Source organism: Miscanthus floridulus, chromosome 3 (genome assembly GCF_019320115.1).
Source record: "Miscanthus floridulus cultivar M001 chromosome 3, ASM1932011v1, whole genome shotgun sequence".
NCBI lineage: Eukaryota > Viridiplantae > Streptophyta > Magnoliopsida > Poales > Poaceae > Miscanthus > Miscanthus floridulus.
In genome coordinates, this window is record NC_089582.1 from 119,514,538 (window position 1) to 119,538,728 (window position 24,191).

At 44.4% G+C, this 24,191-nt stretch overlaps 2 protein-coding genes across 2 annotated transcripts; both read right to left on the minus strand.

Moving 5' to 3' along the window:
- Positions 1-13,024: 13,024 nt before the first annotated feature.
- LOC136546669 (SKP1-like protein 20) lies at positions 13,025-15,880 on the minus strand. Its single transcript, XM_066538633.1, has 2 exons — positions 15,425-15,880; positions 13,025-13,466 (listed from the first exon to the last, which is right to left on the minus strand). The coding sequence occupies exons 1-2, from the start codon at positions 15,767-15,769 to the stop codon at positions 13,293-13,295; spliced, it is 519 nt and encodes a 172-aa protein (XP_066394730.1). The 5' UTR covers positions 15,770-15,880; the 3' UTR covers positions 13,025-13,292.
- Positions 15,881-16,764: 884 nt separating this feature from the next.
- Positions 16,765-17,411, minus strand: LOC136546668 (uncharacterized). Its single transcript, XM_066538632.1, has one exon. It carries the CDS (start codon positions 17,373-17,375, stop codon positions 16,785-16,787), a length of 591 nt encoding a protein of 196 aa, XP_066394729.1. The 5' UTR covers positions 17,376-17,411; the 3' UTR covers positions 16,765-16,784.
- Between the last annotated feature and the right edge of the window lie 6,780 nt (positions 17,412-24,191).

Below are 24,191 nucleotides of genomic sequence, written 5' to 3' on the forward strand. Positions count from 1 at the left end.
CTCACAATGAACGTGTACAACCTCTGCAGAGTGTAAAACTGTTATAACAGCCGTGCTCACGGACACGAGCGGCCTTGGACCCTTATGGAATAGAGATGATCACTAATGGATAATAATGATGATGCTAATAATTGATTGTTTATGCTATACATTATTCATGTTTACTTGATCATGAGTTTATGGGCTTATGGATAAACTTGTTGCCAGCCAATTGCTAAAAAGATGATCTATTAAAGCTAATCGCAGTAAACCAGTGTCAGCCTTTTGAGCCTCATGAACCCCATGATATAATTGTTAAGTACGACATGTACTTACGCTTGCTTTATTTTTCTATACATTGGATAAAAATCCCGGATGGGTACCAGATTGCTGGTTTGGAGGAGTTAGGCTTGTGGTCAACCAGTCAGTCGTCCCTGTGAATTTGGAGTCTTCGCTAGAAGATCAGAGTCAACTTTCTACTGTCTTTACTCTAAGGGTACTTTTCTTTTACTAATACGTTATGTAATAAGTATTGTCTTTTGATATTACCCTGATTTGTGGCTGTATGTGAGATTTGACTTCCTGGGCTCACATATAGTGTGTATCTGGTTTTGTCTTTAAAACCGGGTGCTACAACATACAAGAGTTTGGGAGGGAATCTCTATTGTCTTGTGATTGTTGATGACTATTCAAGGTACACATGGGTATTCTTTCTTTATGACAAATCTAAAGTTGCATCTTGCTTCAAGAAGTTTGCCAAGAGAGCTCAAAATGAATTTGAAGTGAAGCTCAAGAAGATAAGAAGTGACAATGGAAAAGAATTTGACAACACAAACATTGAAGCTTATTGTGATGAAGTTGGGATCAAGCATGAAGTCTTCGCAACTTATACTTCTCAATAAAATGGTGTAGTTGAGAGGAAGAACCGGACTTTGATCACTCTTGCAAGGACAATGCTAGATGAGTACAACACCCCCGAAGCTCTATGGGCGGAAGCAATCAACACCGTATGCTATGCATCAAACTGCCTATTCCTTCAAAAGTTCCTTGGCAAGACACCTTATAAGTTACTCAATGGGAAGAAACCGGATGTCTCCTTCTTTAGGGTGTTTGGTTGCAAATGCTACATCTACAAGAAGTGGCAATACCTAGGGAAGTTCCAAAGACATTGTGATATTGGTTTTCTTGTTGGTTACTCATCAAAGTCCAAAGCATATAGAGTATTTAATCATGCCACCGGCTTGGTTGAAGAAACATATGATGTGGAATTTGATGAATCTAACGGCTTCCAAGGAGCACATGAGAATCTTGATGATGTAGGTGATGAACCATTGAGGGAGGCTATGAAGAACATTATGGTTGGAGACATCAAGCCTAAAGATGATGAAGATGATATACAAGTGATAAATCCACCCTCTTCATCAAATATACCACAAGATGGCGAAAAAGATGGGAGAGTAGAAAATGAAGACACTCATGTCTCCCATGAGCAAACGGTGGTACAAGCACAAGATGTTGATGCTCCACAACCTCCTCCTAAAGTGGTCAATAGAAGAAATACACCTCTCCTACAAGATCATCTACAAGATCTCATCATAGAAAGTCCATCGAAGGGTGTAATGACTCGATCTAAAAAACTTGCTTTATTTATTGCTCATCACTCTTTTGTCTCTTGCTATGAGCCTACCAAGGTAGAAAAAGCTCTTAAAGATTTGGATTGGATAAATGCCATGCATGAAGAGTTGAACAACTTCACTCGCAATGAAGTTTGGACTCTTGAAGAGCGACCAAAAGGTGCAAGAGTCATTGAAACAAAGTGGGTGTTCCGCAACAAGCAAGATGATCAAGGTGTTGTTGTGAGGAACAAGGCAAGACTAGTTGCAAAGGGTTTCTCCCAAGTTGAAGGTTTGGATTTTGGAGAGACCTTTGCATCGGTTGCAAGATTAGAAGCTATCCGTATCCTACTTGCATATGCATCACATCATGAAATGAAACTATATCAAATAGATGTGAAAAGTGTATTTTTAAATGGCTTTATTAATGAACTAGTCTATGTCGATCAACCTCCTAGGTTTGAAGACCCTAGATATCCTAATCATGTTTATAGGTTGTCCAAGGCACTATATGGGCTTAAGCAAGCCCCAAGAGCTTGGTATGAGCACCTTCAGGACTTCCTCATTGAGAAGGGCTTCACCATTGGGAAGGTCGACACCACACTATTCACCAAGAAGCTTGATGGGCATATCTTCATTTGTCAAGTATATGTTGATGATATCATCTTTGGATCATCAAATATAGACTCATGCAAAGAATTTGGTGAATTGATGTTGAAGGAGTTTGAGATGTCCATGATTGGTGAGCTTACATTCTTTCTTGGTTTTCAAGTTAAGCAAATGAAAGAAGATATCTTCATCTCTCAAGAGAAATACACAAAAGATCTTCTCAAGAGATTCAAGATGGATGAATATAAGCCAATCAAGACACCAATGCCTACCAATGGACATCTCAACCTAGATGAGAGAGGTAACCCAGTTGATCAAACTCTCTACCATTCCATGAATGGTAGCTTGTTATATTTAACCGCATCTAGGCCCGACATCATATTTAGTATGTGTATGTGTGCTAGATTTCAAGCTAATCCTAAGAAAATACATTTAATTGCCATAAAAAGAATCCTTATGTATCTTAAGCACACACCAAGCATTGGCCTTTGGTATCCCAAAGGAGCTATATTTGAATTAGTTGGCTATTCTGATTCGGATTATGCCAGATGCAAAGTTGATAGAAAGAGCACATCTAGAGGATGCCATTTGCTTGGTAGATCACTTGTGTCTTGGTCCTCCAAGAAACAAAATAGTGTGGCTTTGTCCACCACCGAAGCGGAATACATTGCCGCGGGTGCTTGTTGTGCACAAATTTTATACATGAAACAAACTTTACTAGACTATGGTGTAGTTCTAGAAAAGGTACATCTTTTGTGCGACAATGAAAGTGCGGTAAAACTTGCAAATAATCTAGTTCAACACTCTCGCACCAAGTACATAGATATCTGCCATCACTTTCTAAGAGATCATGTTGCTAAAAATGATATATCACTAGAGGTGTAAGAATCAAAGATCAATTAGCGGATATCTTCCCTAAACCGCTAGATGAGGCTACATTTTGTAGATTGCGGAATGAGCTCAATGTACTTGATTTTAGTAACTTCACTAAAAATTGAGCTTGTGTTGTCCCTTGCATTCATTGTAATATACAACATGTTTGATTTTTGGTAATGCATATAGGGCTTGTCTAACATGGTTAAGATAACCGCCGAAAAGCGTGTGAAGAAGCTTAACCTTAGATCAAACTTGACAAGCAACTAGATTTACTTACAAAGTATTGCATATGCATGGATGTTATTTTGTCGTTTTGTTCCATTTGCCCTCTTATTGCCTATTTTCTTAAAATGAATTATAGCCTAAGGCAAAATATTTTGAAAAACTTGAGGGTTTGAGAGAGGTCACTCGCATCAGTCCCAATTGGTGTTTATTTGGATCTTATTTATGTTGGGACTTGATTGGGAACAGGCAGCGCGGAGGAACATTGAAGATTTGCTGGAAAAGAGTGACCGGACGCTACACCGGACTCTGTAGTCCAGCGTCCGGTCAGTTCACAGGAGGTGAATAGAAGCTAAAGGAGTGACCGGACTCTGTGTTTGTGCATCCGGTCAGGAAGGGTTCCAGCGTCCGGTCGATCTACATGGCGTTGAAGGCAACTAACTGGACCCTGCCTGCGTCCGGTCATGGACCACCGGACGCGTCCGGTCATGGACCACCGGACGCGTCCGGTCAGTGGATCTCGTGTGGCTTTAGGACTCTTTTTCTGTTTCCTTTCTTGTCGCATCAGGGGACCTATTTATCACAAGCCATACCTATGCTAACCTATTCTGCCACCGCCTAGTCTCGTGCCCTAGCCGCCGTTCAGCTCCACGCACCGCCGCCAGCCAGCGCGACAGCCGCAACTGCCCGCGCCGAGCACCACGCGTCACCACAGCTGCGCGCCACCATGACCGAGCGCCACCGCAGCCGCGTGCCACAACGACCGAGCGCCACCGCAGCCGCTCGCCACTGCTATCCTACGCTGCCTGCACCTCCCCGAGCCGCTCCTTGCCTTGCTGTTGTGTCTCCTCAATGGCAGTGCAGTCCACGTCTAGCATCGGTAAGGCTCTGCTTGTGCCCTAGCAATTCAAATTTCCATCTTGCTGTGACTTTGCAATTCGTCACAGCATTGTCTTCAATTGCATCTAGGGCTGTCAATTCACCGCTCATCACAAACCCTAACCCTAGGTCTTCCAGTGGTTCCCCACGTGTCACTTTTCTTTTATCAGATCGCCAGTTCGTCAGGTAGCAAGCCAGTCGTTTCTATTTCGCATCTAAATTGCTTGCTCTCATAGGGTTTCGCATCTTTTAGATATATCGTATTCACTTGTATATCCATCTATTCCATTGTGCAGTGAGTTGTTGTTGTTGTTGTTGAGGTGACAGGTGCAGTTGTCAGTTAACTCAGAGCCAAGCTCGCGAGTACGGACTGAGGCCAAGCCTCGAAAGTGTCAGCAGACAGTTGATCTTATCAACGGTAGTTTTTCTCTTGTCAGATTAGATGGCTCGCACCAAGAACGTTGGTGGTGGTCTAGGAGATGACGATCAGAGGCCCCCGCCTCGCTTGCCTGTAGGAACCAAAAGCAAGGCGACGAAGCAGGTTACATCAAAGAAGCACAAGTATCCTGATGCAGAGACAGCGACAGCAGCAGTAGTCGCTGAGGCCACAAAGCATGCCGAGAGAGGCGGTGCTCGTAGTGGTGTTGTCATTGTAGATCGGTAGCTTACACCAGCATAGAGGGCAGTAGTTGAGGAGGTTGAGCGTCGTCATGGTGGTCCACCTGGGACTGTCATGATGGTAGGACATCGTCTGGCTATTGAGGAGCCTCAGCCTCAGGGGGAGTTCCAGCAGGAGCCACAGCAGCAGCCCCCACCAGCAGAGCTTTAGCCAGCTCAGGAGACTTAGGAGGGCCAACAAGCCGAGGAGGCCAAGGAGACTGAGCAGGCACCCTAGCTACACTGCTCTAGTCATACTCGTGTTCTAGTCTCACCGAGGCCACCGACACAGCGAAGGAGATCGCGTCCACCGCCTAGACCACAAGGTCCGCCTCTAGTGGTACATCTTGACTTGAGGGCCGCCATGGCCAAACAGGTTTGGTAGCTGAGGTTTGTAGAGTTTGAGGTGTGGTTTTCTCCAAGGAGAGATGAGAGAGCAGCAGAGGGTTTCTATACACCGCTCCAGGAAGACTTCTATAATGCATATCTGAACAGTGGGGCAGTCTTCTGATCTTAGAGAGTCTGTAGTATTGAGGCTATTGTGGTAGCAGCCAGAGAGCATATCCGCCCCTACTTATCATATTTGTCGGGGCTGACAGATCTGATTGGCTAGACTGGACTGTATGTACCATCTTGGGTTCGGCAGTTTTATGCTTCGCTCTACGTTGACCCACAGCATAACTTCATACACTTTGCATTCAGAGGCAGAGACTACAGGGTGATGAGTTTTAGGGCTAGGGAGATACTGAGGCTATAGGAGCAGCCTGTCAGGTTACATGAGGTATGTTATGGATAGCAGGAGCCTCCCAGGCGTCCTCATGGAGGGTTGGTGCCCCCTACTGATCTTGTGCGACATTGCTTCAAGGAGCCCTTTGGTGAGGGGTAGAGGAGGAACCCCAATGACCTTACTCCTATAGCTCAAGTGCTAGAGGCTATCATCAGGAGGACACTACTTCCTAGGTTGGGATACAGAGAGGGTCTGACTCGCCTATAGCTTTGGCTCCTCAATGCCCTGATACAGCAGACAGTGTTCGATATTTGGGACCTCCTTCTATCAGAGATGGAGGATACTATAGCCGAGGGCTTCAAGGGTCACAGGCAGCTTCCATATACACATTGGATCACATTTCTGATGCTCAAGGCTATGACGGTTAGGACCCCTGAGATGGTTGCAGAGTACAAAGGTGCCACCATAGAGTTTCCAGCTTATAACATGGCATAGAGGATCATGCATAGCACACCACAGGCACCCACTCAACCTTGCCATTGTCTAGATATGCCAGAGTTAGTAGCTTAGTAGGACGAGATTATCAGAGGCATAGCCGCTACTGAGGAGGAGCAGCTTGAGGCTTAGGAGGAGAGGACCGAGTCTAGTGACAGTTCAGATGATGACTACCAGCCGATTCCTCAGATGCCTTCATGCAGATATGATGTAGAGGCCGGCAGTTCTAGCTCAGCTCCACCTACACCACAGACGGATCCCGCCTTGATTGCTATTCTTGAGCGGATGCAGCAGGATGAGGCACGACAGGCTTAGGAGACAGCTACAAACTTTGCATAGTTTTAGGCTCGTCAGGACGAGTTCTAGCGATAGCAGCAGATCCTCCAGCAGTAGCAGCAGCAGTTACTCATGCAGCAGCAGCTTATGGGATTTATGTAGCATGTAGTAACAGCACTTGGGGCTCCACTGCCACTGCCTTCACCCTAGCTTGCTCCGCCTGCCACCACTTCGACGACTCCAGCATTACAGCCTAGTGGGCTTTAGAGTTAGGGACAACCTCTAGCTCCGTTTGCCTCTCCCATAGTATAGGTGTCCCAGTGGTTATCCTTGCCAGTGGTAGCCCCGCAGTTCACACCATATCATACGGGCTTCTCACCAGATCAGTCATCCTCGCTATTTGTGCCTAACATGTCAGTCTTCAGGAGTCTTGGAGCATCCTTCAGCGAGTTGACAGGCATGCCTACACCACCACATATGCATACCGCTAGTCCTTCTACAATAGCCCATGTCGCCGTGACTACTCAGAGGCTCCCTTCGTCTGTCGCCTCTTCAGATCCTACGACAGACGTACCAGCAGCATCACAAGCTGCACCTACCCTAGCTTAGACCTAGACCGCTTCAGAGACACTTTCAACCATAGAGGGTCAATCAATACAGAGCTCAGGGTCCGATGATGATGGCGCCTGGTTTCATCTTGCTCCTTATACCTCAGCGCCCAGCTCATCCACTGTAGCCCCATCGACCAACCCTTAGGTTTTGGTGTTTGATGCCAAAGGGGGAGAGGGTTCGAGTATGTAGACTCAGGGGGAGTGACTTTAAGGGGGAGCTAGTTATCTATTATTAGCTTATTATATACATTTGGAGTTCTATGTGTGTGATACATTATGCATCCATGTTTACTATTATATCTATGTGATAGTGATATCTACGTGATTGTGATACATGACATGTGTGCTCTCTACTTTGTATTCATTGGTATGTCATATCACTTGTGTTATGCTCATGTGCTTTGCTTCCGTGTTTATACTCCGATGCAAATGAGCTTTATTACTTGTACTCATGCTTATTTCATATCTTTTGAGTACATCATGTTGGCTTGGGTCATATAAGCTTACCTAACTCTTTTGTTCTTATTGACAAAAGCCTATATGAACCAAGCATAACAAAAACCTCTCTTTCACATACTTGAGGTGGTATTGTCATCAATCACCAAAAAAGGGGAGATTGAAAGCATCTAGGCCCCTTGTTGGGTTTCGGTGATTAATGACAATACAAGATTACTATGACTAACGTGTGTTTTGTAGAGGCAGTTAAGTTAGGTCATGGTAATGGAGATCAATTGAGCAATCAAGGTTGTCATGCCCCCATGATGGAAATCATTTTGGTTTTCAAAGGATGGACGACAAGGTTAAGGATGACTAGTTCTAAGTGTCGATTGGAGTTAGAGTGACACTTAGAGTAGTTTAGGACTTTGTTTTTCCTTTGGCCATACTATTAAGGGGGTATGGATGGGTAGCTTAACCTAGATTAGTCTAGTGAGTTAGGTGTGGTGCACACTTGTTAAAACTAGCACTAGGTAGCTCCACAATAGCCCTATGATCCTATGGAGCAAACTTCATTCACATATGTTCGAGAGTTGGAAGTGAATGGAGGGTCAAATGCTGACCGAACGCTGGCTCTAGTGCGACCGGACGCTGGCCGCAGGGTCCGGTCAGTACATTTGATCAAGGAGATTGCGTTCGATGTGACCAAACGCTGGAGTGGTCAAGTGACTGGACGCTGAGAGGCAGCATCTGGTCGACTCCAGTAAGGTTCCAGAGAAGGAAATCTTTGACCGGACGCGTCCAGTCAATACTGACCGGACCCTGAGGATCCAGCGTTCGGTCGAGTACAGTAACCATCTAGTGAGGGTTTAATGCGACCAAACGCATTCAGTCAGTGGTGATCGGACCCTGCCAGCGTCCAGTCAACACTTAAATACTGGAATGCGGGTTGAACTGACTAGAGCGTCCAGTCAACATGACCAGAGCGTCCAGTCACCCCACAGAGGCACATAACGGTTCATTTTTCAGGCTGCCTTATAAATAGAAGCTCCACGTGTGTGGAGTCACTTTTGCTCATTCCAACAACTGAGAAACACATTTGTGAGTGCCAAGAAGAGCAAGGTCCTAGTGAGGTGATTGAGATTCATGAATCCAAGAGAGTAGCCTCATTAGTGAATCAAGAGTAGCAAAGTGTGCATCCACCATTCTCATTAGGCTTCGCGTGGTCAAGTGAGAGTTTGTGCTTGTTACTCTTAGTGATCGCCATCACCTAGACGGCTTGGTGGTGATTGGGAGCTTGGTGATCACTCGGCGGAGCTTGTGGGTGACCCAACTCAAGTTGTGAGCGGTTTTGGGTGATTCATCGTGATGGAGTGTCAAAGAATCAACCCGTAGAGAGCACTTGATCCTTGCGCGGATCAAGGGGGAGCTACACCCTTGCGTGGGTGCTCCAACGAGGACTAGTGGGGAGTGGCAACTCTCCGATACCTCGGCAAAACATCGCCGCGTTCCTCTCTCTCTATTTACTTTGAGCAATTCAATACTTGTCTTTACATTTATAGAATTGCCATGCTTGAGTAAGTTTGGAACATAGGTTGCAAGTCCGTTGTGCGTTAAATTAATAGAAACACTTTTCTAGGCACAAGGGGTTAATTGGGCTAACTGTAGGATTTATTTATTGCAAGAAAATTTAGAATTAGCCCAATTCACCCCCCCTCTTGGGCATCTTGATCCTTTCAGGTGACATATATGGCAGACCCTCAAAGTCATATCTACAGACCCTACAGCTTGTGATCATGTGAGAGCAAGGGACATGCATGATCTGAAGGACGTTGCAACTACACTCTACTTTATCAAGATCAACTCGGTAGTTTCGTCCACCATAACGTTTGCCGCCCAAGCTTGTGCCACCCTTCCCCCGTACACTAAAGACATGCTGGCGAGGTCCATATGGCTCGGCAGTATGCTGCTTGGCCAATTCCTCGGCCTTCTTCAAATGTTCTGTTCTGGCCTTTCCAAATCGCCCAAGCTCAGCTAGATTCCTCTGCGCAAGTTCCCACCTCTTGACAAAATATTCATTGCACTTGTGAAATAAGAACTCAACAATTCTAGACACGGGCAACGATCAAACTCTAGTGAATACATGGTTGAAAGACTCTAATGAGTTGGTGGTCATGATGTCGTACCTGAAATCGCCCTCGTCATATGCTAATGCCCACTTAGCCTTCTGTTCCATCTGCTCCTCTAACCAGGCCTTACCCGCTTTATTTAGCATCTTGTCTAGTTCTCTCTTTGTCTCCTTGAACTGGTGCTCTGTACGCACATAACATAGAGCCTTTACCTTGTCACAAACCTCCTTCTTCCTCTAACCCCACCAGAAATTAGTGGCAAAATATCACATGCACCATCTGTGCACTAGAGGCGGGAACCCATCGATATGTTCATCTGCAGCATTAAGAAGCCATGCGTGATGGTCCGAGATCAAACATATAGTGCGAGATGGGCCAAGCACTTGTACAGTAGATGCCGCACGAACTATGACCATGATTCATTGTTCTCTCCCTTTGCCAAAGCAAAAGCCATGGGTACTATCTGGTCCTCCGGATCAACAGCAGCAGCCATCATCAAGGTGCCCCTGTACTTTTCGGTCAGGAAAGTGCCATCGATAAGTACGACTGACCGACAATACTGGAATGCATGTTTCGTCTGCGTGAACGACCAGAACACACGATGTAGGACATGCCTCAATGGGTTCTAGAAATACATCCCTCCGGTGTCTACAAACCATTTCAAGCTAGGGTTGTAGTAACTCATTGCACACAATATTCGGGGAAACCTGTTGTACGCTTCCTCCCAGCTACCCCAACGAATCACCAGGGCAATTTGCTTAGCACACCAAGCCTTTCCGTACTTCACATCATACTTAACGAATCTAGATATGGACTGTTGTAAGGAAGACACTGAAATATCGTTATTGTCATCAACGAGCCCCAATATATGACGGACAAGGTAACGTGCAATGAGCTGCTGATGATTTTCCTTCCCCTTATTTGATAGGCAAGTGTGGGGTTGGACTACTTTACTTATCCTCCACTTACCATCACTCTGTCTCTTTCGTGTATTTAACCTCCACATACAACCATTTTTACATATCACGTGGTACCTCAACTCCTGGTCCGAATGAGTGATGGTGTATGACCTATGGTGATAGACAACATAGTCTTGAAGGAACAACTTTATCTCTGACATTGTATTGAATATCATCCCCTTGCTAAGGATTTCATTCTCATGGTCATACAATGATTTCCTACACATCTGCAGACTGGTGTCACAAATTGCCATATCCGTCATACTGACATCCCTATAGTTCGGAATGTCACTGAAAGGTACGTTCATCGACCTTAGTTGCATAAGCTCTGTTGTTGTGTAAGGTGGTGGTGGAACGTACTGATTTGCTTCGCTAATTCTAGCCCATGAATCATAGGGGGTATCATCCACTGGCAAATCTGTGACTAGTCTACCCTGAGTCGACATAGCATGAAATACCTCAGTTGGTACTAGTACTGGCATAGCATGAACCAATACTGGCATAGCATGAATCGGTACTGGCATGGCATCAACCGGTGTTGGCATAGCATCTCTACCTCCTTGGTCATCATCTGAATCGTCTGAATCACTGCTAACTACATCACCGATCCTGTCCTCCTCCTCCTGCTCCTCCTCTTCTCATTCGAACTCGTTCACATCGAAGTCATTGCTTATACAACCTACTGGAGTTGAATGAAGTTGCTCCTGCGTCAACTGACTGTCCAAATCTATGTTACCCTGAGTTACTTCCCCTTCGACCACCAATTCTTGTTCATTGCCTCCAACACCGTCAATGGATGGTCTGTCCTGGAGACCCTACATCCTGTACCCATTCTCTACTACCACCTCAGCTATGGGCACATTGGAACCTTGGATCACCCTATTGTAGCAAGACCAGTGAGCACGGTTGCGCAAAGGCATCAGGACATAGTGTGCCCTAGTCTTTCCACTATCAAACCTCCCCTTAGTGTGAAATCACCGCCAAACTTTGTATTTAAATGGACACAAAGGTCGTTGAAGCTAAGAGGTTCATCAAACTATTCCAATTCTTCTTCCATATCCTCAAGCATACCATCTTATTTCCTAACACTTTCTCCGTAAAAAACTCGAACACAATGATCCATCTATAAAAGTATTTGAGGAAACTTCATCAAGTCGTCCAAATCGCCGTACCTACTAACTACACCTATACTAACTATACAAACTAATCTAATGTTAACACCTATACTAACTATTCTAAGTAACTATAATAACTAACTAAACTAGACTAACTATAATAACTACGTACACTAACTATATTAATATTAGTACCTATACTAACCGATCTATTATTAATACCTATTCTAGCTGTAATAATAAAAAACAACTAACTAAATATACAACTACAAACTATAGTACAACCACAATAATCTCATCAGATTCCTAACCCTAACTAACCAGTCAAAAAAAATTAAATCCTAACCCTAACTAACAAACATTTGAATCAAGCTACACAATGGACAAGGAATTACCTTGACAATGGCCGTGGGGAAGATTGGGGCCACCCCAAGGTCGGCATAGTGCCAACAGCTGGCCAACGGCGAGGAGAGGGAGGGAGATGAGGACAAGTTAGGAGAGAGGAGAGGGAGGGAGACAGGGCTGGCTCAAGAGAGGGTGGGAGAGCGGGGAAGGACGAGAGGGAGGGAGAGATGAGGCCGGAGGTGGCAATGGCCGGCCGACGGCGCTGACAAACGCGGCGGGGATGAGGGGAGACAACGACCAGCTCTAGGGAGTGAGGGGAGAGAGGGGAGGGCAGTGTGGAGGGGGAGAGGGGGCAGGGAGGAGCCGACGGCGGTGAGAGAGCAGGGCTGGCGGCCACGGCGGCGCGTAACTCCTCGACCGGATCTGAGTGAGGGAGAGAGTGAAGGAAAGGGGAGGACGCGACACCTGTATTCGGCCCTGCTACGCCGTGCGCGATGGCATGGCACTGCCACGCCAAGATCCGCGGCGCAGCAGAGCTGGCCACGTCACCGATCAGCGTCCCTGTCGCTGCCACGTCAACAGTTCTCTCGCGCCACCATGCATGGCGCGGCAAAGTGGTTTGGCCGCGTCACGGCAAAAGACACGGCCAAAAGTGTTAGATTTGAAAATAAAAAATAAACAGTGTGAAATTTGAAAATATTGTTAAACGTGTTAAAAATAATAAAAAAATCCACATGGCACAGCAGCAATCTTGCGATACAATGCGATAGACTCTTAGAAGAGAGAATTAGCACTAGAGGCCCATGCGTCAGCTTGCACAGGTGGTGTACCGCTCGACCGAAGCACCGCTGCTGGTTAAGCAGCTAATCTGCTAGCAAGTGCCCTCATTCCCTTCCACCGTGGAAAAATGGATCATTAACTACCCATAAGCGCCCTGCGCTGTACATGGCCAAGCCAACTAGCCATGTAGGCAACCAGACTACACCATAATTCCAGCATAAACACATTATCACACGTCTCACGGAACTGAGAAATAAGACAATAATCAAATTGCTTATCACACATCAGACGGAACTTAAATATAAAACCCACGATGCGAAGCAACCAGTGAAACGAATTTGATATGCAGAACCAGCAATGCTTGATAACCAACCAGCCTCTTAGGAGTCTTAGCAACCAAGAGCATCCAATGCACCAAAATACTGGAACAGCAAAATAGTCTGCTCACGACCGACCGACAAAACCTAGGTACACCTTCTAAGTGATTTGTTAAACCCGAGACAGTCTATAGCTGCTTCAAACTCATAACATCCTGAACCTCTCTGGCCTGGTTATACGATATTGCTGTTGTTAGAGCCTCCAGCCTCATTCAAAGGCCCACTGGTTCTCCCTCCTCACTTCTTCCTCTTCCTCAGGTGTGAAGTCATTCTTGATGTTGAAGGTCTTGCGGATCTCCTCTGGAGTCTTCCCCTTGATCATGTCCGCGACGGTCTGGCAGGTCAGGTCCAGCAGCCCCTTGATGTCCAGGTAGTTTGCAGCCTGTGAAGACCAATTACATGTCAGGTATTCTTGTGATCGTCTCATGAATGCAGCAGCATGGACAGTCAAGCAAAACGGATGATATGAAACAATTCACTAAATATATATGATCTATGAAAGTACACAATATAATCCTACAATATATTTATTTATTGACACTACAAATGACCAAATTGCAAAACAAAAAATTCTGGAAAGCTAGTATTACCATGAACAATAAACTATTACAGCTTATCCTAAAGCATCAGCCAAACCTTTAGGAACAATTTCAAATATCTATATGGATCCAAGTACAACATTGATCATGGGTAGATGGGTATAAACCACTCCTAATTACCAAGTGAACAATTTCAAATACCAGGGATCCTCAAACAACAAAAGATCAGTCTACATCACAAACAAGAAACAATTAAACTGTAAAGAACAAACCCAGCTCATCATCTAATGTATCATAATCAAGCACACCCTAGCCTTTAGGAACAATTTCAAATCAAATATCTATTGACTCCTCATACAACATTGATCATGGGTAGATGGGTGTAAACCACTCCTAATTATCAAGCGGACAGATTCAAATACTAGGATCCTCAAACAACAAAAGATGATTACAGTCTACATCACAAACAAGAAACAATTAAATTGTAAAGAATAAACCCAGCTCATCATTTATCAGGCAAACCCTAGCCTTTAAGAATAATTTCAAATCAAATATCTATTGACTCCTCATACAGCATTGATCATGAGTAGATGGGTGTAAACCACTCCTAATTATCAAGTGGACAGATTCAAATACTAGGATCCTTAAACAACAAAAGAAGATTACAGTCTACATCACAAACAAGAAACAATTAAATTGTAAAGTATAAACCCAGCTCATCATCTATCAGGCACAACACTTTAGGAATAATTTCAAATCAAATATCTATTGACTCCTCATGCAACATTGATCGTGAGTAGATAGGTGCAAACAACTCTAATTACCAAGTGAACAATTTCAAATACATAGGGATCCACACACAACATAGGATGCAAACAAAAGTTTCACATATAGGATAAAAGAAGACCGTATCTAAGAAAAGATGATCCCAGTCTACATCCCAAAGAATTACAACAACAACAACAACAAAGCCTTTAAGTCCCAAACAAGTTGGGGTAGGCTAGAGTTGAAACCCATCATAAGCAATCAAGGTTCAGGCACATGGATAGCTGTCTTCCAAGCACTCCTATCTAAGGCTAAGTCTTTGGGTATATTCCATCCTTTCAAGTCTCCTTTTATTGCCTCTACATCCCAAAGAATTAAAGTGTAAAAATAAACCAAGTGCCTGATCTAATGTTTGATAGTCAAGAACATGGTAACTTTTGGTTGTTGCAGGTAACCATAAGATACATGACAGCGCAAAAGTACCGATATGCACACCATTCACAACATGGATGAACCATGAGAAGGCAATGATTTCAAGCAATTAAATATCCAAAGCAATATAATCACTCTTTATGGCAGTCCTACAACAAATAAATTGTCATTTCCTGCTACTGTATTCGTGAAACAAGTATTGCGGACCCATTAAACATAGGCTAAACTATCTTAAGCATCAACGAGCAATTCCAAATATATTGTGGCATTGATAAAAATGTGGTGGATTCAATACCTCTCTCAAATTCGTATAAGCTAATAAAACACCGGTAACCAATTACTAGATGGAGAAAAATCAATTACACAAAAGTAGTTAAAACCCAGCAACTAAATTAGCAGTTAACTGGAAACAACAGCAACACAAACACAGAATATCTTTATATTTCCAAGCAGCCAATCTCCAAACAACATATTTCTAATCTTAATTAACCTAGCAGCAACCTTTAACAGTTCGCACAAGCAGATCGAAGCAGCATCCTTTAACAGTTCGCACAAGCAGATCCAAACAACTATCGGGTGGAGAGAATAGGTGGGAGGGCCTCACCAGAATCAGGTCAAAGAGGGTGGCCTGGTCAACCTTGACGAACTCAGCATCAAATGTTTTGAGCTCATCCTCTGATGCCTTGTTGGTCGCAGCGGTTGGCTCCGTATCACCATCGGCGCCGCCGCGCGCCGCGGCGTGCTTCCTGCAGTACACGATGACCTTGGCGAGGATCCTGGCGTTGACGTTGGGCAGCGGGATGTCGTTGTCGGCGCAGCTGTCCTCGATCATGTTCCCGATGGTCCGCGACTCCCTCGCCGCCGACTCCTCCACCTCGAACTTCTCGAGGTCGCTGCTGATCAGCGTCAGCATCTTCTCCTTCCCCGCAGCCGCCGCTTCCGCCGCCATCGATCCGACCGCCGGGTGGGGACTGTGGTGGTGGTGTGTCTCGAGAGAAAAAACCGCTACAAAGGAAACCCTAGCGGCGGAAGCGAAGCGATCGTGATGGAAGGGGACGGTTGCGCGTGCGTCTTTATTACTGCCGCCGCTGCGGAGGGGGGAGGCCCTAGAAGACTACTTCCTGGGCTGGGCTGTTCTGTTCTGTTTCTGCTTCGGACGGGTTCTTTTGGTGGCGGTGGGCCTTTTGGGTCGTATAAGTTGCCCTCAAATGAGTTTCTTTAGAGTTTCTTATATATATATTAAAAAAACGAGTTTCTTACAATTATTATTAGACGCAAATTGTCGTGAGCCTAATTCAGTTTCGTTCTGTTTCGTCCGGGTTGCGGCCGGTAGCTTCCGTCCAGTTTCCTATGTAGTTTTTGTTCTCGATTTTTGTCATGTTCGCTTATCTTATGATCCGCTTTTTTCAACTTGTATTTTTAGCCGGAAAAGTATTTTCTCTCACAATAAATTAATCGGAACAATATTTCGACTTGCTTTTCCAGCGAAGCTTATAACTTTCCAACTTGGTCTGGTCCAGTTCTAATACCTACAATATTATATATTTCCAGCATAGTTGAGGGGTATGATATTGTCCTTTGAAAAAAGGAACGGGGCTACTAAGTTCTTATGGGTCACAGACTTGTGCATAGATCAGCGTCCTGTTTGTTTGGACTTGTTTGACTGATAAGCCATGGTTGAAAGTTCTATTGACTGATTTAATATTAGAGAAAAATATTATTCGTTGGCTGAAAAAGTACGATTTATAAGTAAAACAAGCCCAAATGAACACGACGTCCATTCTTAAGCATTTACCTTAGTCCACTGAAAAATTCAAGTGAGCGAATTTCCATCAAACTGACGTTAAGAGATCGAGTAACTACAACTGAAATGGAAAAGAAAGAAATCTTGGAAGTTGGAACACAAATTAAAAATTCTTTGAAACTGGGGATTAGAAACAGATATGGTTGCAACACAAAAGGTATCAAGAGCATGGTGCCATTCTAGCGTTGCTTCGCCGGGTTCCGGACGAGAAGGAGTCGACCCTGAGGTGGTGCCGGAAGGCCGAGATGAACTCCTCAGCCCGCTTGTTCACCTCCTCCGCGTTGCCGGCCGCATCCTCATCTGCCGCCACCTCCTCGTCCATCACCGCCGCCGCCGCCGGCAACTCCTCTATCGGCTCGTCCGTGACGACCAGCGCCATGCAGCAGCCATCCGCAACGGCGGGCTCGGCCGCCGTTCGCTTCTTGCTCCTCCTCCTCTTTGCCCTCTTCGCGGTGTCTCCCCGCGCCGCCGGCGCCTCCCGTTCGTCGATGGCGCCCGCAGACGCTGCCGCTCTCCGCCGCGGCTGCACGGACGCCACGACGATGGACGCGATGATGACGTTGAGGAGCAGGAACAGCGCGGGCGACGGCACCGAGAGCGACGCGGGCCACCACCACGGCGCTACTACGGGCACGGCCGGCGCCACCAGCCTCTTAACGCCCGACACGAGCAGCGCTGCGGCCGCCGCGGCCAGCGCGGCCTCCACGAGCTCCTCCTCCCTCCGCCTCGCCTTCTTCCCCTCAGCCGCCATCCGACTCCCCCTCAGCTCAGGGCTCAGCTCGCTCTCCTTTCTAGCGCTTGGTTTCGTCGCCTCCGATCCGCCAGCTCCCTCCTGCTAGGCAGGTAGCAGCTATGTATAGTATAGCTGCTTTTCTACTGCGCTTGCAACAAAGTTGTTCGGGCGCGAAAAGGTCTCAGCTACGCAAATCGATCGATGGGCGCGGGGGTGTCGTCGCGCACGCGCCTGCGTGTGCCATGCCGACAGCCACGCAGGCATGCAGCCCGTGGTGATGGCTGTCGGGGAATTTGCTCCGACAATGGCAGAATATTTTTCGTTCCTGCAGAGGCAGAGCCACTACTGCTCGGCGTCTCGAGCTGACGACGACCACGGCAATGGCCGGCACCCCCAACAGCAAGCTGTCTGCAGGGCCACTCATGGTATTCTCTCTCTCTCTGATGACAGTGAAATTGGATGAACATAAGGACACTACTCGCGTATGTTTAACCTGCTCGAAAGCAGGCTTAATTGATTGATTCCTTTCTTTTAACATGTTTGATTGTCTGATTGAATTAACTAGGGGCGTTTGACTTTGCATGGCTGTATTGTTTTTACCTGCGAGTGAGTAAACAGAGTGTTCGGCTGGTAAGGTTTTGGATAATTTCGGATGATTTAATAGTATTCTAGAAGAGAGAATAAGTTAAAATAAGTAAAAAAAAGCTGAAACAAGCTAAACAGGGAGCAGCTCAGCAGCACGCTTGAGGCTCGTGCGTTTTCGTTTGTCCCGTGCGCGTGCTTGGCGGACTGCAACCAGAATGATGACCTTTCCCTCGGTTTGCAGACTCGCAATGAGCAATATAATCAAGCCATCAAAAAGCACGGCACGAGCCTACCGAGGTCTTGACTAGTTTCTCCTTCTAAAAGTTAGTTCTTATCACATCGAGTATTTAGACGTATACATAAAGTATTAAATATAGATTAAAAAAAATGATTACACAGATTGCGACTAATTTACGAGACGAATTTTTTAAGCCTAATTAGACCATGATTTGACAATGTGGTGCTACAGTAAACATATGCTAATAACAGATTAATTAGGCTTAATAAATTCATCTCGCGGATTACCGAGGACTTTTGTAATTTGTTTTATTATTATTATCCGAACAGTCCCATGTGACACACCGATGTGATACCTGATGTAACACTCCTAAACTTTAGCCTCTGAATTTAAACACCACTTGAATAACTCGCGTTTATGCCTTTTATATGGATAACCCCACTTACCTCATGTACTTCAAACTGATGTTAAGTATTCGAATTCTACCAAAACCTTATATTTACGAGTGAAATGTCCCAATGGCTAGAGGGGTGGTGAATAGCCTATAAAAAATTCTACAACAACACTTGAGCAAAGTGGTTAATCAAATAAACGGCGAAGCGAGTATTGCGCTAGCCTACTAAAAATACAAGCCACATATCACAATTCTAGTTACTATAGTCTCTATCCACACCATGGCTATGGCACTACACTAAGTTAGTGAGCTATCAAAGATTAACTAAAGAGCCCCACTAACCACTAGACCCGACGCAAGCTAGCTCTCAAAACTAATTACATTAAAGAACTTAGCGTAAACACTAGGCATATAATGCAAGAGAGAATGGTGATGATTATACCGATGTGTTGAGGTATAAGTCAATTACAAGATAGAGTCAATCAATCAATCACAAGATAATCAATGAAATCCTCGGATAAGGTGACACAAGATATTTTACCGAGGTTCACTTGCTTGCCGGCAAGCTAGTCCTCGGTATGGCGATTCACTCGCTTGGAGGTTCACACGCTAATTGGTATCACACGCCAAACCCTTAATAGGGTGCCGCACAACCAACGCAAGATGAGAATCACATAAGTCACGAGTAATCTACTAGAGTACATTTTAGCTCTCCACCGGAGAAAGGTCAATAACCCCTCACAATCATCACGATCGGAGCCGGAGACAAGCATCTTCCTCCGCTCGACGATCCTCGCTGCTCTAAGCTGTCTAGGTGGCAGCAACCACCAAGAGTAACAAGCGAATCCCACAGCGAAACACGAACACCAAGTGTCTCTAGATATAATCACTCAAGCAATGCACTTAGATTCTCTCCTAATATCACAAAGATGATGAATCAATGATGGAGATGAGTGAGAGGGCTTTGGCTAAGCTCACAAGGTTGCTATATCAATGCAAATGGACAAGAGAGTGAGATAGAGCCGGCCAAACGTTATTTATAGACACCCCCAAATAATAGAGCTGTTGGCTCACTGATTGGGCTGTCTGTGCACCGACCGGACGCGTCCGGTCGCTGCTGCGAAGCCACGTGTCCCCTTCAAATGAGTTAGCTATTGGCGCCCCAACGGCTCTCTCTGTCACACTCTAACACAACTGATCGGACGCACCGTTAGGAAGTGATTGGACGCAGGAGAGGGAGCGTCAAGTCGAGTCCAGAGAGCTTCTAGAGCTGCTCGGACGCGACCGGACGCGTCCAGTTTCACCTAACCGGACGCACCTAGCGTTAGATCAATTATAGCGCAAGAAATCGAGGCTCACTGGTTCACACCGGACTCGACCGGACGCGTTCGGTCGCTCCTGATTCTCTTCTTCGAGGCACGTCATCTTGACCTGACGCATGAACAATGAACTGTCAGTGTCCGGTCACACAACTGAGTTAGAGTCCAGTCACTTTCTTTCTCAGCTACTCACATCAGGCCAAATACCGGATGCGTCCGGTCCCAATACTAGACATGTCCGGTCACCTCTCCAGCACTTGCTCGAGCTGGGGTAACATGCCGGACGCGTACGGTCACTCTGTGACCAGCGCGATCAACTTCTTTTCAACTCTAACTTCTCCACCTTTGCTCAAATGTGCTAATCACCAAGTGTATCACCTTGTGCACGTGTGTTAGTATATTTTTACAGACATTTTTAAGGATGTTAGCTCTCCACTAGATCCTAAATGCACATGCAATGAGTTAGAACATCTAGTGGCACTTTGATAACCACATTTCGATATGAGTTTCACCCCTCTTAATAGTACGACTATCGATCCTAAATGTGATCACACTTGCTAAGTGTCTCGATCACTAAACCAAAAAGCTCCTATGGTTTTCACCTTTGCCTTGAGTTTTTTGTTTTTGTTTTTCTTTTTTTCCAAGTAAAAGCACTTGATCATCACCATGGTCACACCATCATCATGATCATCACCATTTGCTTCACCACTTAGAATGTGCCACCTATCTCATAATCACTTTGATAAACTAGGTTAGCACTTAGGGTTTCATTAATTCACCAAAACCAAATTAGAGCTTTCAATCCCCCTTTTTTGTAATTGATGGCAACCCTTTCACAAAGATATGAATTGAAATTCAATTGAATTCATATTGCTTGCCCAAGTGTATTTACCATGTGTAAAAGAATATGGACATGTTTCATGAACCCCAAATGGTAGCATTAGCTTCCCCTTCATATGTGCTAAGAGTTTGGATTGAAGCTTGTACATATGTATGGATTTGAGTTGTGGGAGAGTAATGTCTACCAAATGATGCTAAGGTATAAGAGATGGACCTTTAAAGCGTGATACCAATCGGAGTGCAACATTATACCATCCTTAGCACCATTGGTAACTAGACATTCACAAAAACTAGAATACCCCGTGAGATCAACATTAGAAGCAAGGGTTTAGTTAAGATAAACTCAAGTCTAGTTACTCAACCTATGCATGCTAGTTTTTCATTTCATCATTCAAACCTACAATTAGCGTACACCACACAAGCATAGAATTTTAATTTAAAACTTGTGACATGCAAGCAAACATATGAAATGCACATTCAAATGCATCAATCAAGTTTATGAGCTTGCTCCCCCTACTTGTGTGCTCAAAATTTAATTGATCCATTTACTTTATCATATTTCTCCTCCTATGTCAAAGTTCTCCTTTTAACCTTATCTTTGTGCAATTTCTTCCCCTTTGTCATCAATTGGTTCAATTTTAGATAGGTTAAGATTATCAATGTTAATCAATGGGGTGAGGATCATTTTCCTAACTTTGGTCCAATCTAGAACACTTGACTAAGACATTTAACTCGGTTTGATTCAAGGACAAGCTTCTTCACACCTCATTGCAAGGGTTATCTTGTACCATGTTGAGTTAAACACTTATAGCGTATTTTTAGATCAAACACTAGGTTCACAAGCCCACAAACATGTCATACGCTACCACTAGATTAAGTCAAGCATAGAAGCAATAATGGTACCATACAAGCTTCAAATTCATTTGATTTTAATGAATGGGCCTATAAAATATGAGGAATGACTAAATGCACTAAACATGTCCTTAGCAAAGAATGTATGCATGCCAAACAACTTTTACCTTGGATTACTCAAAGGAGAGGCATGTCATATTAGTGGGGGTGCATCAACACATATTTAAGAAATCTAATATGTTTAACTCATTTCTTAGCTTACAAAACCTATTCTCATACAATGGCTTGGTGAATATGTCAGCAAGTTGGTCTTCGGTGTCCACACTCAATGTAAATGTCCCCTTTTTATTGATGATCTCTAATGAAATAGTGGCAGACACCAATATGCTTTGTTCTTGCATGTTGAACCAGATTGTTGGTGAGCTTGATAATACTCTTATTGTCACATAACAATGGCACTTTCTTGAACTTGATTCCAAAGTCATTTAAGGTGGCCTTTATCTAAATAATTTGTGCACAACAACTATCGGCGGATATGTATTCGGCTTCGACGGTTGATAATGCAACACTATTTTGCTTCTTTGATGACCATGAAACAAGTGATCTTCCCAACAATTAACATGTGCCCGAGGTGCTCTTCCTTTCAACCTTGCATCCCGTATAATCCGAGTCAGAGTAACCAACTAGCTTAAACTTTGCTCCTTTGGGATACCATAAACCAACATTTTGTGTATGCTTCAAGTACCTCGATATCTTCTTTGTAGCCTTCAAATGACTTTCTCTTGGTGAGAACCGGGGTATATGTTTCTCCAAAGTCAAGACCTTCCACTTGAGTGTATCCTTGTGCTACCAATCTTGTTTTGTTCCTTACTATTATCCCATCTTGATCTTGCTTGTTTCTATAGACCAATTTGGTTTTAATCACATTGTGGTTCTTTGGTCTTTCCACTAACTCCCATACTTGATTTCTTGTGAAGTTATTCAATTCTTCATGTATAGCATTCACCCAATCAACATCCTTCAATGCTTCATCTATCTTCTTTGGTTCAATAGATGACATAAATGAGAAATGCTCACAAAATTAAGCCAATCTCGATCTTGTTTGTACACTTCTAGAGATATCTCCAATTATAATATCCAATGGATGATCTCTTACAATATTGGTTGGTTGGAGAATAGGAACATTGCTTGCACTTGCTTGATCATTGGATTGAGATGATGTACTAGCCACTTGTTGATCTTGCACATTGTCATGAGAGCCACTTGTACTTGCATGATTAGTGTCATCTTGCATATTTGAATTAGAGAGCACTTGCACTTGACCATGGATAGCAAATTGAAGTTCAAACTCTCAACTAGCGACACATTGGATATGCTCATGTCATTTGATATTGCAATCTTACCAAGCCCTTTGACCTTGCCTTTGTCATTATCACCAAATGTGGTACTATCATAACCATCATTGCCATTGGTGTTGATTGAGTTGAACATTCTTGCATCACTGGTCATGTGTTGATTGCACCCACTATCAAGAACCCAATGCCTTTCTCTGGTTTTGTAATTGACCTATAAAAGAAGATCAATTCTTTTTAGGTACCCAAGGGTCCTTGAAGGTTAGTGACCAAGCTCTTTGGCTCCCAAATGGCTTTCTTCTTTGAGCCCATCCATGGTGCACCAATGAACTTAGCCTTCACACCATTTGCACCCTTAGTAAGCACGTAGAAAGAATCAAGCTTAATTGAGGATGCATTGGCTTAAGACTTCTTGTTCAAGCATTTTTGCTCTGCATGACCAACTTGCTTGCAACTAGTGTAAATCCGATCATTGTTCTTCATAAAACTAGTCTTGTAAGGAGCAAAGGCTACCTTGCCTTCTTAGGGGTATAGCCTAATCTCTCTTTATAGAGAGAAGCTCTTTGGCTACCCATACACATAAGCAAGCGGTCCTCACCACCATAGGCTTTGCCTAAGACACGAGTGAGCTCATTGACCTCCTTATGGGTCTCATTCTCAACCATTAGTGAGGCATCACAAGTGAAACCATCACTACTAGATGAGGTAGAAGTAGATGTGCTACAAGAAGGGTTAGTGGGAGCAACAATGATGGGCTTATAGACTGATTCATCAATTATATCACAAGTTAAGCCTATATCACATGTTTCAACATGCTCCTTCACATTTTGCTCATTAAGTAAAGAGGAATGACCTTTTTCAAGCTTCTTGTGAGCCTTGCCAAGCTTCTCATGGGCTTCCTCTAGCCTCTCATGAGATGCATTGAGCTCATCAAAGGCTTGCTTAAGGGTTTTTAGTTCCTTGTGCAAGTCTTTGCATTCCCTTCTCTTAATATCAAAATGTTCTTTAATATCTTCTAACATGTCAATTAATTCATCTTTGGTGGGTTCATCATCATTGTCACTTTCACTTTCATTATCATGTTCCTCATCACATCTATCATCATAAGTTTGTACCTTTGTGGGCTTAGCCATGAAGCATGTTGGAGTATCGAAGAGAGAAGGCTTCTCATTGATAGCAATGCTTGCAAGAGACTTCTTCTTGGTGGTATTGTAATCATCACTATCTTCATCATCACTTGAGGAAGCATCACTA